This window comes from Rattus rattus, chromosome 2, assembly GCF_011064425.1.
Source record: "Rattus rattus isolate New Zealand chromosome 2, Rrattus_CSIRO_v1, whole genome shotgun sequence".
Lineage (NCBI taxonomy): Eukaryota > Metazoa > Chordata > Mammalia > Rodentia > Muridae > Rattus > Rattus rattus.
Genome location: NC_046155.1, coordinates 209,958,346 through 209,973,343, shown reverse-complemented (window position 1 = coordinate 209,973,343; position 14,998 = coordinate 209,958,346). Strand labels below are relative to the sequence as shown.

Below are 14,998 nucleotides of genomic sequence, written 5' to 3'. Positions count from 1 at the left end.
GGTAAGACCTTTCCTTTGAATTTTTACACACCTCTCTCCACCAATGAGCTCTTATTGTCACCAAAAGACAACGGTTGTCCAAGGCCCTGAATTTTCAATGGATTCATGAGGATGATCATGCCCAGGGCTATTTGCCATCAAAGAACATAAGAAAACCATAAACGTGTTCAATACTTGAGAAAATGTCCCATCCAGTACAGTTTGGGGCGGGTCAGAGAAAGGTTTTGGTTAATGGACTTCAACTCTGTGATACCATAGAGGGCAATCTGCACTATCCACAGCTGAATGCTCCCTCAGACAGGACGTGCGACGTACGGTCATTTCTAAATCAAACTGCCAAGAAACCCACTCTACAGTATACCAGAGGAAGACAAAATCCCTTTGCCTTGATTTTAAAAGTAGCTTACCAAGTGATAGATAGATACATTTTATTGGGTTTTCAAGTAGCTTTATATCACGAAGCTATTGCTGTTTGAAAATATTATTCCGTTTTATCTTGTGATGAACCTGTAAGGTAAAAAAACAAACAAACAAATACTCAAAGTATCAAAGAATTAATAGACAAAAATCCTCCAAAAATACCATTGAATTGATCATCTGGACATGTGGCCTGCCCTTAAGGGTGACGTGTATACCCAGTGAGACTCCCATGGAGAAACTGTTTTCCTTTGCAAGCATTTTTAGGTGGAGATCACTTCCGGGTTAGGGATGAGGGGTTGTGTTCAAGTCACCTCTGTGTCAGTTCAGACCTGTGCAGGCCTGTCATAGTTTGAATATGCTTGGCCTAGGGAGTGGCACTATTAGGAGGTGTGGCCTTGTTGGGGTGGGTGTGGCCTTGTTGGGGTGGGTGTGGCCTTGTTGGGTGGGTGTGGCCTTGTTGGAGTGGGTGTGGCCTTGTTGGAGGAGGTGTGTCGCTGCGGGCATGGATTTAAGACCCTTGTCCTAGCTGCCTAGAAGTGAGTATTCTGTTAGCAGTCTTCAGGTGAAGATGTGGAACTCTCAGCTCCTCCTGTACCATGCGTGCCTGGATGCTGCTATGCTCCCACCTTGATGATACTGGATTGAACCTGTAAGTCAGCCCCAGTTAAATGTTGTCCTTTATAAGACTTGCCTTGGTCATGGTGTCTGTTCACAGCAGTAAAACCCTAACTGAGACAAGGTCCTTCACATGCTGGTACAGTCTCTGTGAGTTCATAGATTCACTGGTTACGCTGTGTTTAGAAGATCTTGTTTCCTTGGTGTCCCCCTGTCTTCTGGCTCTTACAATCTTCCTACCTCCTCTTCCACAGAGCTCCCTGACACCTGAAGGGGACGTGTATTTGAGGGAGATGTCCCATTTAGGACTGAGTGTTCCAAGGTTTCTCCTCCCTGCACATTGTCCAGATGTGGGTGTCCATATTTGGTCAAATAGGAGACTCTTATGAACTAGATGTTAACAGCAGATGAGATAAAATGGTATAATTTTCATTTCAAAATAGTAGTCAAAATTGTCCTAATCACTAAACATGTCGTGATAGGTTTCCATGGCAATCTTTGAAGACAATGTTACATCTTTTGGTTGTTACATGTGTTCTTTAAGAGCTAATTCCAGGCTATCAGGTTATTTTTGCATTATAGTGTTCTTACAATTAATTTTTACAGTACCGTCTATTCTAGTACTAAGTGCACGTAACAGCAGGAATTTTGATTGTCTTTCACTTATGCTGTGACAGCAAATAAACCCTCAATTAATTGTTTTGATTTTTTTAAAAAAAGATAAAATTTTACCATAGATGGGAAGAAAGACGTCATCTGGTTTACCACAAATTTCATTAAATTAACACTTAATCTGTGATACTGATATTTCCATAACTCGATTCAAAGTTTAGTCAATTAACATGTCTACATGCACTTTGCCCAGACATTAGTGTGTATCAGATAATTTACCACCACAGTGACAGGAAGGCCCTCTTTGCTTTGGCATGGTGTCAAAGTTTATAGAAAGTATTGATGTCTAAATAGCTGTTCAAGGTGATACCCATGTTTGCTATCCGTGTGGCTCTTCCACCAGAGAGAACAATTTCAGAACAGAAAATTAAAAGAGTGTGCTCTTACAGTGGGAAGACGGCTCTGTCAGCAATCTGCTACTCAAGCACAAGGACCCGATGCCCATAAAGATCTGATGAGGCTGGGCTACACTGCACTCACGTGAAAAGCCAGGCATGGTGGCATATGCCTACAATCTCAGCACTGAAGACTGCTGTCCAGCCAGGCTAATGGATTCGGCAGGCTCCTTTTTAAAGGAGATGCCCTGTCTCACAAACCAAGGTGGAGAGCGATGGAGGACACCTAACGTCCATCTCTGACATGCTAGTAAGCATGAACCTGTGCATTGAATATACACATACACAGAAAGAGAGAGCACACTTGCACACATACACATACATGTATACACACACAGAAACATACACACACACAGAGACAATACACACACAGACACACCCTGTTTACTGACTGTTCATTGATCATTGTAAATTACCTTTCAGACCTGAACCTTTCCATTCCTTATGTTACGTTTTTCTCCTTATGGCTTCACTCATGATAAATCAACAGATACGATCAACCCACTTTGATCTTTACTCTAGGACATGCGTATGTCGGTATTAATAGTGCACTTTCTTTTAGCTTTCCTCTATACTCTGATGATGAGGAACGTAACTTACCTCTCTTTATGAAGGCAAAGATACAACGGTGCCGTGGGATCAAAGAGCACTGGGGAAGAAATCAGTACCCTCTGGGTGGGGAGATGGCCCAGAGGATAAAGCACTGCTACGTAAACCTGATGACCTATATTCAGAATTCCAGAACCCACATAAAGCCAGACATTGGATCATGTGTTCTGCAATACCAGTTCTCCTGTAGCTAGGTGGGGGTAGAGACAAAAGATTCTCTAGACGCTTGGTGGCTACTCAGCCTTGTGATTCCAACAATGAGTTACAAAGAGTGATCCTGTCTCAAACTAGGTGAAGGGTAAGGTTGAAACCCAAGGTTGTCCTCTGACCTCTATGTGTGTACATCCATCCTTTCCAAAACACAAGAACGGGCAGACACACGCATTCCCTTGTGTGTGCACATTTTCTTTTGAAATTTGATTTTTGTTTTGCTAAGTGGTATAATAACTAAAGACTTTGCTGTTACTGAAAGAGAACATTTAGTGTTAGATTAAATACAGATTTTCAAAACTGTGAAGCCCTTGGTCCTGCCAAGACTAAACCCCCAGTGAACGTGATTGTTGGGGAGAGGGCGGTAATGGGGGGAGGGTGGGGAGGGGAACACCCATAGAGAATGGGAGGGGGAGGGGTTAGAGGGATGTTGGCCCGGAAATGGGGGAAGGGAATAACAATTGAAATGTAAATAATACCCAAGTTAATAAAGGAAAAAAAAAATGTGGCTTTCTTGTTTCGTAATTCTAGGAGATTTTCAGTGATCTGGTGGCTGGGCTAATAATGTAGGAGCCATCTTCTCCAGGAGTCTGTTGGAGTCTTGGGGACAAGGCCTAGCTGGACATGCTACTTTATATTTGAAAATGGGGCCAAGGAGAGAACGGTGTTGTCTTGTTGCTGTTGCTTGTATGGTTGGACTGCTATAACAGAGAGCCAAAGACTGGACCATTTAAAAGAGAAATTTATTGCCTCAGAATTCTGGGGGCCTGGAAGTTCAACATGTTAGCAGGTTGCTTTCTCCTGGGGCCCCTTTCTTTGTTGTAGACGGCCATCTTTCTCTGTATTCACACGGGCTTCACTTGATTCTTGCCTTTGTCCTGACTTCTTCTGAGGATAGCGTCATATCGGATTAAAGCCCATGCTAAGGACGCCACTTAGGTATTTATTTCCCAAGACACCAAGACAGTCACGTTCTGAGGTTGTGGGAACTGGGACTTGAACTGAAGAACTAAAGCTACAGGATTTGCCTCTTAAGAGAATGGAAATGTATTTATTGAGATAATATACTTAATAGCCCAAATGAACAAACTTATTGAAAATTTTAACCATAACTGAGTAAGATGTATAATAGATTCAAATGTCTTATAAATATATATTATGATATTTTAAAGTGCCTTTTAACTGAATCAAATATATGTGACCTTCATTTGGCCCAACATCTCAGTTCCAAGATAGACCAATGCTCAAAGTTTTATTAATTTTCCTGAACTGTATCTGGGACGCATGTTCCTCTAAAGAGGCACTTTATTTGTTTACCCCAGAGTCCACTGTTGGCAAACAGATACTTTTTTTTTTGCACCTACCAATTTTAAATTTTCTAAATAAAATAGAAAATGTAGAAATTCTATTAACACAAGTAATGTATAATAGGAGCTAGGATCAGCATTATTATCAGTGAGTGTGCTATGAGGTCTGAGGAAGCATTTGATGCCCAGTCCTTCTCATACAACCTCCCAAAGAGACCGACTGTTAACACAGGTCCAGACGTTGGCTTCAGGCTAACCAGGCGCCCGTCACTCAACACCTGATTAAAACACAGAAAAGTACATAAGGTCTATTTAAGTTACAAAACCCCCCACAATGCTTTTAATAAACAAAAGAAATAGCTTTAAATAATGCCCCAACTTCATTCTTTGGATAGTTAAAATGTTGCAGGGTATAAGGAAATTTGACAATGGTTTGTTTATCATTTAATGCATGTAGTCAATCAATGCCTGATGATGTGCTTGTCTGAGGAAGCATCCTCATGACTTAATAAGCATGAAAACGCAGAGGTGGTCATTTGTAATCCAGTCCATTCAGACCCTTGAAGACCACCACAAATAAGTCAGTAGCAGTGAACCAAATAGAGTTTAGACCACGTCTATTACTCTTTCACTGATTCCCCACTACCCCTAGCCTTGGTGCACCCTCACCCCTGCAATCTGGAACCTCCCATGGTGCACCCTCACTCCTGCAATCACTTTAATTGGGAGCCTCCCATGGTACATCCTCACCCCCACAATCTGGAACCTCCCATGGTGCACCCTCACCCCTGCAACCACTTTAATTGGGAGCCTCCTGTGGTGCACCCTCACCCCCACAATCTGGAACTTCTCATGGTGCACCCTCACCCCTGCAATCGCTTCTGTCTGGAACTTCTCATGGTGCTCCCTCACCCCTGCAATCACTTTATCGGGAAAGGAGACAGAGTGAGACTTGCACAGTCAAGAAAGAATGCTGCTGGGAAGACATATTGGGTGGAGCTAGCCATTATTTCTGGGATTTGGAGGTTTTCCTTCTTGTAAGCAATAGCCACCAGTGAATTCTCTCCTTCAGCTTTTCTTCCGTCTTTTTTCCTATAATCTTACTGGCATTAAAACCAGGGGTCATAAGGGACTTCTCTGTTGAGTCTTAACCACCCAACTACCACTGAATCTCCTTCCTACTCCGCACACCTGGAACAACCAGACTGCATCATACAGTGTGTCCCAATAAGCTTTCTTCATTGCTAAGAGCAAGAAAGGATGTGCTGTTATATTAATTTTCAGGCAAGAAATTCAGTCTGCTGAGTATCTTTTATGATCCTCAAAGACAATGTTACCCTTTAAAATGGGGACAGGTATTTATATTTGGAAGAATTTGGGTTAAGTTTTGATGTCAAAATGCTTCCTCTACTAAAAACAGTGGCGCTATCAAGCAAAGATTGTTACCTGAAACTCCCCAGGAGCAAGCGTGACTTCACTCAGCAACACCTCGGGGAAGACATACCGCGTTCCAAAAGTGCCACTGAGGGAGAACATTTCAAACCTGGTAGAAGCTGTGTCCACTGAACTACCACAGGTGCGTAAATTGGTAGTTTCACACTTTAGCAGAATGCAAATCTAGACAATGAATGCAGATGGGGACATCGGAGTCAAGACAAATGTACAACTAGCTTCATGGAATCTCTCTGTCGTGCAGCCATGTATCAAAATGCCGTGCTGGTGCCATATGTGAGTTACGCCTTAGAGATGTGTGAAGATGTTTTTATTCGCTCATTACTTTGATGTTGTCTACTCTTTAAAAAATATCCTGAAGTCATCAGATAAGCTAAATATGGTGGCAGATTCTTCTCACAAGCATCAGTTCTAGAAATTTCCCTAGACTAGATTAAACGCAGAAACTAGATACTCTTCCACCAAAAGCTCACACACACACACACACACACGCACGCACGCACGCATGCACGCACACAAGTGCGCATGCGCGCGCGCAACGGTTTCTCACGTCAGCCCTGCGAAGGTATCCTCTCACTCGTCTTTCTGCTCCACCGGGCGGGCACTGTTTCTCAAGAGGACGATACACTTGCCTTCGCATCATTAACACCGCTGTTCACCTAGTCCATACTTAGTACTCAGATGTTTGCGAAAAGGAGCAGGCACGGCTACTGTGTTTACACGGTAAGCAAAATGGCGCCAGCAAGCACAGCTATAGCACAGCAGAGCTGTTAGTCCTCAAGCACGTGATGAATGCGTCATGGTAGGGCTTTAATGAAGCCAAGGAGAGATGTCCCGGGAATGTACAAATGAGGCTACTGACCTAGCTGAGGAGTGACAGAGGTCCTGCAAATGCAGCACGCATCCCTTATGGCCAAGATAACAACCAAAAGTGGAACAAAGGGTGAGCAGGCGAAAGCCATCACCGAAAAAGGAACAGCTGTACAATGTTTTGGATGAGATGGGCTGAAAGCCAGACTAAGGAATCAGAACCCAGGCTCTATCTAAGCCTCCTCCTACTGCCGCCTGGGAGATACCTGTACCTCAGCAGTCACCCATTCTTCTGAACAGCCTCGGGGGCAACTCCATCTCTATTAAGCACTGAGTACACTTGATGTTAAGTAAGTTCTTTGTAAAGGAAGACGGGCATTGATGAGCACATAGAAAATCCCTAGACTTGTTCACAACGGATATATCCTAGGTACTGCACTGTCCTTTCTCTGAAATTTGATTAATTTTAATATTGGTGTTGCCTCTACTTCAGCTCCTCTCTCCAGAAGCCTGGGCTTCTTTAGGTGATATGCACTGATGTGAAAGTGTAAGCAAAAATAAAACAAAATAAAGCAAAACAAAACAAAAACCGCCTTTCTTCCCTGGTGGTCTGAACATGAATGCCCCACACAGGCTCATAGGTTTGAATGCTTGGTCACCAGGGAGTAGCACTATTTGAAAGGATTAGGAGGTGTGGCCTTCATAGAGGAAGTATGTCACTGGGGGTGAGCTTTGAGGTTTCAACATCCCAAGCCAGGACCAGTGACTCCTTTCCTGCTGCCTGCAGATACAGACCTAGAACTCTCAGCTGCTTCTTTAACACCATGTCTGTCCGTGTGCTGACAACTCTCTCCACCATGATGATAATGGACTAGACCTCTGAAGCGCTAGGAAAGCCCCAATTAAAGCTTTCTTATGTAAGAGTTGTCATCGTCATGGTGTCTTTTCACAGCAATAGTGACCAAGACATGTCGCAACTTGCTTTTGATTGTGGTGTTTCATCTCAGCAATAGAAACCCTAGCTAAAGTACTTACTGAAGTGAAATGTATGCATACTCTACTAAAAACGGTCTCCACTGATTCTCATTGACCTTCGGCTTTGCTCAGCTGTGAGTGTTGGGTCTCCTGACACTGACGTTACCTGCAGGTGATACTGCCCTTCCACGGTGTGCAACCCGTCAAAAGCCCCAAGAGCATAAACTTCATCAGCTCGCTTCTCAGACATCTGGTAGCTTAGATGACAGCAGAGGTCGTTCTGGCAAACAGTGTAATTTCCTGTGATCCCTTTGAGCTCCACAAAGGTAAACTCATCAAAGAAAACAAAACTCCGAAATTCCTCATTTTCAGTTGGGGGTGCTTCTACACTGCTGGCATAGGAAGTCCAGTTCACTAGGGAGTGACTTGGGTGGGAGTCCAGCTGTGCAAGGAGGAGTTTTCCTTCCTGTGTCTTCCTGTCATAATGAAAGGCCCGTGGAGAATCGGGTGCATAGATACCACTTCCTAGAAATACAGTAGGAAACAGGAAAATAAAGAGATTTCATGATGATCACTGGTGTCTAAAACCCATTGTTTTATTCCCACTAAGCAGGCTATTTTACTAATTCCCTTAATATATTCTGTCCAGAGACAAAGACAAGATGAAACCCAATAGGACATGACAATAAAGACATTTTGTAAGAATTTTACATATATTGGAAAAGAAAAGGTATGCTTTTGAGTTGAGTAATATTAAATAAATCTACCAAATGGAGGCATGCATTATTTTGATGTTTATTATTTTATTTCCTTTAGATTATTTTATTTTTGAGACAGGGTCTCTCTATGTACTCCAGGCTGGCCTCCAATTCACTATTTAGCCCAGGCTGGCTAAAGGACCTTCTCCTTTAGTATTCTGAGTCCTGGGATTATAGCTGTATATCATCCCACACAGAGACAAAAATAGCTTACATAGAGATTGAATGGACAGCATATCACCAACTAAATATTAATATATATTCAAAACTAGGAATTGGGCTGCAGAGATGGCTCAGTGTTTAAGAGCACTGGCTGCTCTTCCACAGGACCTAAGTTTGATTCCTAGCACCCATCTGGTGTCACTCAACTGTTTGTAATTCCAGTTCCAAGGAATCTCATATGCTCAAAGGGCACTGCACACATCTGTTGCACAGACATATGTGCAGGCAAAACACACGCACATGCACATACATGCACAGGCACACATGCACACACATATATACCCATATATATGGGTATTTTGGATTTTTATATATATACATATCTTTACTACATGCTATAAATATAGTTTAGCAAATAATTTCAATTAAAAGATTACATTAGCTTTAAAAGTTTAGGAGTTGGAAAATAAAAAATGCCCTTTCTAACAGAAGTTTAAAGACCACATATTACCTACCTGTCATTCTCCTCAAAGGAATATGTAGATTAGCTGCTAGGAAATTGACCCCCATGCCCATAGCCCAAGCTGAGTGGAATTCAATGGCTGCCAAATGAGGAAGCACGTCTATCCAGGCAGTTGGGAACAGTATGGTGTCCACCTGGAACTCTGTCACTAGGGTGACAGCAGGATCACGGAAGAGAATATCGAAACAGGTGAAGATTCCAAACTTTCCAAAGGGGGTGTCAAAAGTCACGACCTCGGGCTCCGGGGGGGCATTGAATTGCTCTTCTCCCATGAAAAGGTTTTGCTGTAATGAACAAACAATTCAGGGGACTAAAAGTCTAGGAAGCTTCCCGAGACATTTCTGTACACTTAAAACATATTCATTCAACCCTTCATGTGACCACCATCTTCATGGAGGAGCAGCCCCTTAGGGAACCAGAGCTGCTCTAGTAGAACAGAACCAATGACTCCCTTCTCAGTATGAATGGTGTGGGCTGATGCTCTTATGGATACAGACGGTCTCAGATCTTAAAAGTAACAGTGAAATAGACAATTATTGGCAAAGCACCTCACCCTCAAGGTGTGCAAAGAACTTCGCTCCTTTCTCGGGAAGAAATCTGTTCCATAAGGTCTTTACGGTTCACCTTTGACCCATTACCTTGGCAGAGTTTTAAAAGTCAAAGCCCAAAAGATGACAAAGCTCAGTGAAGGTGGCTTCAAGTGACTGTCACCCACCCCAGAAGACCTGCTTCCGGGTTGCTGAACACACTAGGAATGCCTTGGGTCTCCTTACAGGAACTCATCACATCTAAATACTGCCCTCTCTGCTGTCACCACTCCCCTCTAAAGCACATTTATCACTGTAAATAATAACAGCTCTCCCAATTGCTTTTATCTGACTAATTAATATTAATAACTATTGATTAAATTAATTAATGCCAGTTGATATTAGTATATGGATCGATGTTGGTTAATTAATGTCGATAGAAATAATTAGCATTACTATTGATGACTATTAATTAATATTAATTAGTGCTAATTAATTGATTAACTTTACCTTATGGTATCTGGCAACCAGTTTACCCTGGGAATCAAACACCACATCAGTGTTGTATTGGAATCGGCCGTCAGGTGGGCAGTGAGAGTCGCTGCTGGTGCATGGCTTCTTGTCTCCCATGTTCGCCACGACATAGATTGAGTTGTTCTTGGCCAAGCAGCTGAGTCTCTCCTGCACCGGGGTAGAGCCAAATCTGGTATATATTTCCATCGGGAGAAAATTATTTTAAAATCTGGATTAGTTTTTAACAAAAAAGTCTATGGTGTGGTAGATACAACCATTCAAATGACAGGCATGATAAAGGCAGTGAAAGACTTCAGAGGACACCAATAGTGGGAATTTGGCTGCAGAAATTTATTCTGGGGTTAAGAATACATCCATACCTAAACTGAATCATAATATGTATCAAATCTGTAACTGCACACGCAGTTGCATGTTCGTACTCTGAACATTGTATACTCTGAATATTGTAAAGCAAATCGGTCCATGGTCTGTTCACGAAACAAGGCCTGCTAGGAGGCGCCCTAGGAAACACTAGGGAATAAATTCATGGACCAAAGTTAGAACTGGAAGGAAGCTTGAAGACAACAGAGTAGAGAACACTCCAGAATCTGATTCCTAGACACAGCTGCTCTGCAGAACCTGTCCTGACTGGTCTGCAGCTCTGTAGTCCACTCAAAGGCCCATACAGTAGTTAAGTTGGTCAGCTCTGTTCGGATTAGAGTGGCTACCCAACTCCCAGGCCTAGCCCTGTTTCCCCACCATGACATGTGATGTTGCCTAGAGAACTAGGCCAGAGGAGCACAGGTTAAAACCTCTGAGATTCCAAGTCTTTTTTAAAGTTGGTTATCTCCGCTATCCAGTGATAGAAGCAGAAATCTGACTAGCACAGGGCCTGTTCAGAATCTTCAACTCTTGCCCCAGGTAAAACAAGAAACAGTTCATAACTGAACTGGTCGTGGGTTTGTTTTCTGTTTTTGTACCTTTGAGAATTTCTTATATGTGTACAGTGAAATGTGATCATATCTGTCTATGTTCCCCCTCACCACAACTCCTCCTCCTGTCTCCCCTTTATTTGCTACTCTCTGTATACTGTTATTTTACCTTTTCGGATTATCACAGGGTATCCAGTTTACTTGAGGGTCTGGGATATCCTCCAGGTATGGGTAGATGGTATCCCTGGTGAACTGCACACCGTATATACCATCTTCTGGAGTCACAATAATGTGCGCACCCTGTTAGAAACAGAGAGTTAAAACATCTCCTCAGCGAGTAGGGGCTAGCCTAGAATACACAGCAAGCTCTAGGACAGCCAAGATGGCTGACATAGAGAGATCTTATCTCAAAAGACACGGTTGGGGGTTTGTGATGGTTTGCATATGCTTGGCCCAGGGAGTGGCACTACTAGAAGGTGTGGCCTTGTTGGAGGAAGTGTGTCACTGTGGGGGTGGGCTTGGAGACCCTCCTCCTAGCTGACTGAGGATGTTCAGGCTGTTCCTGGCTTCCTTCGGATGAAGATGTAGAACTCAGCTCCTCCTGCACCATGCCTGCCTGGATGCTGCCATGCTCCCTCCTTGATGATAATGGGCTGAACCTCTGAACCTGTAAGCCAGGCCCAGTTAAATGTTGTCCTTTATAAAACTTATCGATCATGGTGTCTGTTCACAGCAATAAGACCCCAACTAAGACAGGGGAGATGGGTACTTTTTAATCTTATTCTTCAGTTTTCTCTATTTTTCTTTTCCCAAGATGTTTATTTGTACTTTTGTTGTCTTGTTGTGAAACAGGATATCACATGGCCCCGCCTGGCCTCAAACTCACTGAATAGCATAGGATTACCTTACAGTCCTGTTCCTCCTTCCCTCCACCTCCCAAGTGCTGAGATTACAAGTAGGCATCTGCTTTTCCCAAGTACTTTCATTTTCTAAACTTGCCTTTATCACACTGGTGACTTTTTTAATGCACAATGTAACGGTGTCATTCACAGCTCTGCAATCCCCTGCTTCCCTTAATTGCAAACCTCTTTCTTCCCCCCAAATCAACCCCTCTTTAACTTTGGTCAACTGTGCCTGGCTCAGTCTGGATTGATTCATTTCTCAATCCCTGTTTAGTATCTCAGAATCCTTTCGCCTCTCAGGAGAAGGACGCCATATACTGGTCACCATGCCTATTCCTCAACTATAGGGAATGGGCTCTTTGGGATTGGAGAGCGACCTTGAAGATTGCTGTGGCCTTTAAAGAAACAGTTGAAATATCAACATGTAATAGTATTTCAAACTTTAATATATATAAATATTTTGGTTGGAGACTGGGTCTCGCTGTGTATGTAACCCTGGTTGGCCTGGGGCTCACAGGGATCTGCCTGCTTTTGGAGCCCCGGGAGTAAAAGCATGGGCTGCTATACCCACCACACTGGCGTGTTTATATTTGTTACTGTCACCGTACATTACATATCCCTGGTGTCTAACTGCCCTGTGAGTTCTTTCCTAAACCTGTCTAAACCACACTCACATTGCAAAGTTTGCTTTAAACTTCACACTACATCCAACTCAAAGACATTAGCAGACATGTTTTGAAACTGCAATTAAAATGAAGGGATGACTATGATACTTAGTGCAAGGAGTTTGTAACCAGTTTGTTTCAAACTGTGAGCTGAATGTCTGTGGCCATACGCTCTGAACACCCCCCAGATCTTGTCAAATCGTAAACTCACCCAAACAAGGTATGCTGAAGTTATTGTGGTCTTTAAAAAGCAACTGAAGTGGGTGGGACTGGAGAGATGGTTCTGTGGCTGAATTCACTGGCTGCCCTTCCAGGGGACCCAGGTTCAAGTCGCAACACCCACATGACCACTCACAACTGCCTGGAACAGTTCCAGGAAATCCAGTACCACCTTCTGACCTCTGTGGGTACCAGGCACGCATATGGTGTGTGCTCACAGGCAAAACACTGGTACACATAATGTAACCATTTTCAAATAGAGACCAGCAAATGGTCTCTGCTGTGTTCGTAGCGTTCCTTTTTTTGAATAGCAGAAAGGGAAAAACAAAATGCTGACTATTTAGTTGCTCAAAGTCCTGCTTAAATAATGAACAGACTCTTATTTCAAGCTGTTTGTTAGGGATGTTTAACAGTGTTTTTAATAGTGTTGAGGTGAAAGGATTCTAATTGTAAAACAAAGCACCTAGTCTCGGCTAATCTAGTGAGCAGAACTTACCCTGACAGGAACCAGGTTTCCTGAGAACCACCCGCTTCCCTCCCGTAACACACCGCTCCCCCATCCTCAGGACTGGGTACTCCGGAGAGAGGAGATAGGATACCTGCTTCGCTGCTGATACGATCGCTCCTTCCAGAAGGTCCAGATTCTGGTTCATTAATGCCAGTGCCTCACTGTGAGACACAGGTAACAGGGTGACTTTAGGCAGGATCACAGCATGCTCGTAAACAGCTGCGAGGAAAGTGTCCTGAGAGCTGGCTTTTAAGACACAGAAGACGGAAAACGCTGCAGCCCACGCCAGCCACCGAGACAGGCTCATGCTGAAGTCCAAAGACTGCGGAAAACCAAAACGTAGCTTCCTACTTTTATGAAGAAAAAAAAAAAAAAAGGCACGAGTCACGTGGTGCCCAGACCTTGGTGTCTTCAAAATAAATTTAAAAGGTTAATTTTAAGAAAACTCTGTCCCTGAAAGCAACAGTTTCAGAAATGTCCTTGGAACAGAGGTTACTTATCTCCTCCTAAGTGAGCCCCCACCCATTGCCTGGAGGCCACATGTGAGGGTGGGGCAGTAGTCTAGTCCCTGTCTGGTGAAAAGCTTTGGAACCGCGTCTCTAGATTTTTCAGGGTGTGAGTTATAGCTATCTCCCGGTTTCAGCCCATCTCCAAACAGATTTTATGACTATGCCCATCAGAGGGGAATGTTTCGGGAGCTTTGATTGGGGCTCTGTGGAAGCCCACAGTGGAAAAGCTATTTCTTTGGCCGGGTGGATACTTAACATTCCAAACTACCGGAGAGATAAGAGTTAATCATCCGTCTGGGTGTGGAATGTCAATCACCTAGCCAAGGCACCGCCCCTCAGAAAGACGATTCACTTTAAGCCAAGCTAAAGAGACAGGAAGAACAATCCTCCCTTAAAATAAAATACGATGCTGAGTGCCCTGCACCCCGGTCCCCGAGGGCAGTTGCTCCAAAGCCATCTTAAGGCTCTGTTGAGTCAGAAAAGTGTCCTTCCTCTCCCTTTCCTCCTTCTCTTCTCTTCTCTCTCTCTCTCTCTCTCTCTCTCTCTCTCTCTCTCTCTCTCTCTCTCTCTCTCTCTCTCTCTCTCTCTCTCTCTCTCTCACACACACACACACACACACACACACAGTTTTTTTTTTTCTTTTTTTTCTTCTCTTGCTTTCAGATGCTGGCCAGAGTCAATTAGTGATGACCCCCAAGCCTAACTAAAACAATGAGTCCTCACTGCTTCCTCCTCTGGGCAGCTTCTGACATTCACAGCTTGCCGGCTATCAATGCTAGGGTTTTCTTTAAATTCAAATAAAATTGCCCTTAAGTTTTGTTTGTTTGTTTTTGTTTGTTTTAGAAAGGTGAGAAAACATTGTGAAGCTGAGTGTCGTGACACAGGCCTTTAATCCCATTTGTCAGGGACTGGCAGGTATCTGTGGGTTCAAGGCCAGCCTGGTCTACATAGTGAGTTTCTGGACAGCCAGAGCTTCATGAAATCCTGTCTGCAAAACCAAAGAAGAAAGAAAGCCTTCCATCCTCACCTTATTCTAAGAGAACAAAAGAGTTTCTCTCTCAGATGAGAAACGAGTGAGGAGTCCTGTGTACAGTACCCAGGACTGCTACCTGGCTACCTACATACCACAATCAGTGTGAATAACATGGGTGTGTTATATTCTGGTAGCAAAGTGGTCCTCTAGCCAAGGTTATGAGAGGGGACATCCTCCTGTCTCTCTCTTTGGCAGGTACCTGACTGCCTTCATCCTGCGTCTCCAAGTGATAAGCGTGTATGTGTTCCTATTTCTGCTTTTCATAATAAAGTCACCACGTGG

At 43.5% G+C, this 14,998-nt stretch overlaps 1 protein-coding gene across 1 annotated transcript; it reads right to left on the bottom strand.

Annotated features, from left to right (window-relative positions):
• Positions 1-3,647: 3,647 nt before the first annotated feature.
• Positions 3,648-13,554, bottom strand: Vnn1 (vanin 1). Its single transcript, XM_032896364.1, has 7 exons — positions 13,266-13,554; positions 11,050-11,180; positions 9,946-10,138; positions 8,901-9,192; positions 7,632-7,990; positions 5,675-5,845; positions 3,648-4,506 (listed from the first exon to the last, which is right to left on the bottom strand). The coding sequence occupies exons 1-7, from the start codon at positions 13,479-13,481 to the stop codon at positions 4,330-4,332; spliced, it is 1,539 nt and encodes a 512-aa protein (XP_032752255.1). The 5' UTR covers positions 13,482-13,554; the 3' UTR covers positions 3,648-4,329.
• Between the last annotated feature and the right edge of the window lie 1,444 nt (positions 13,555-14,998).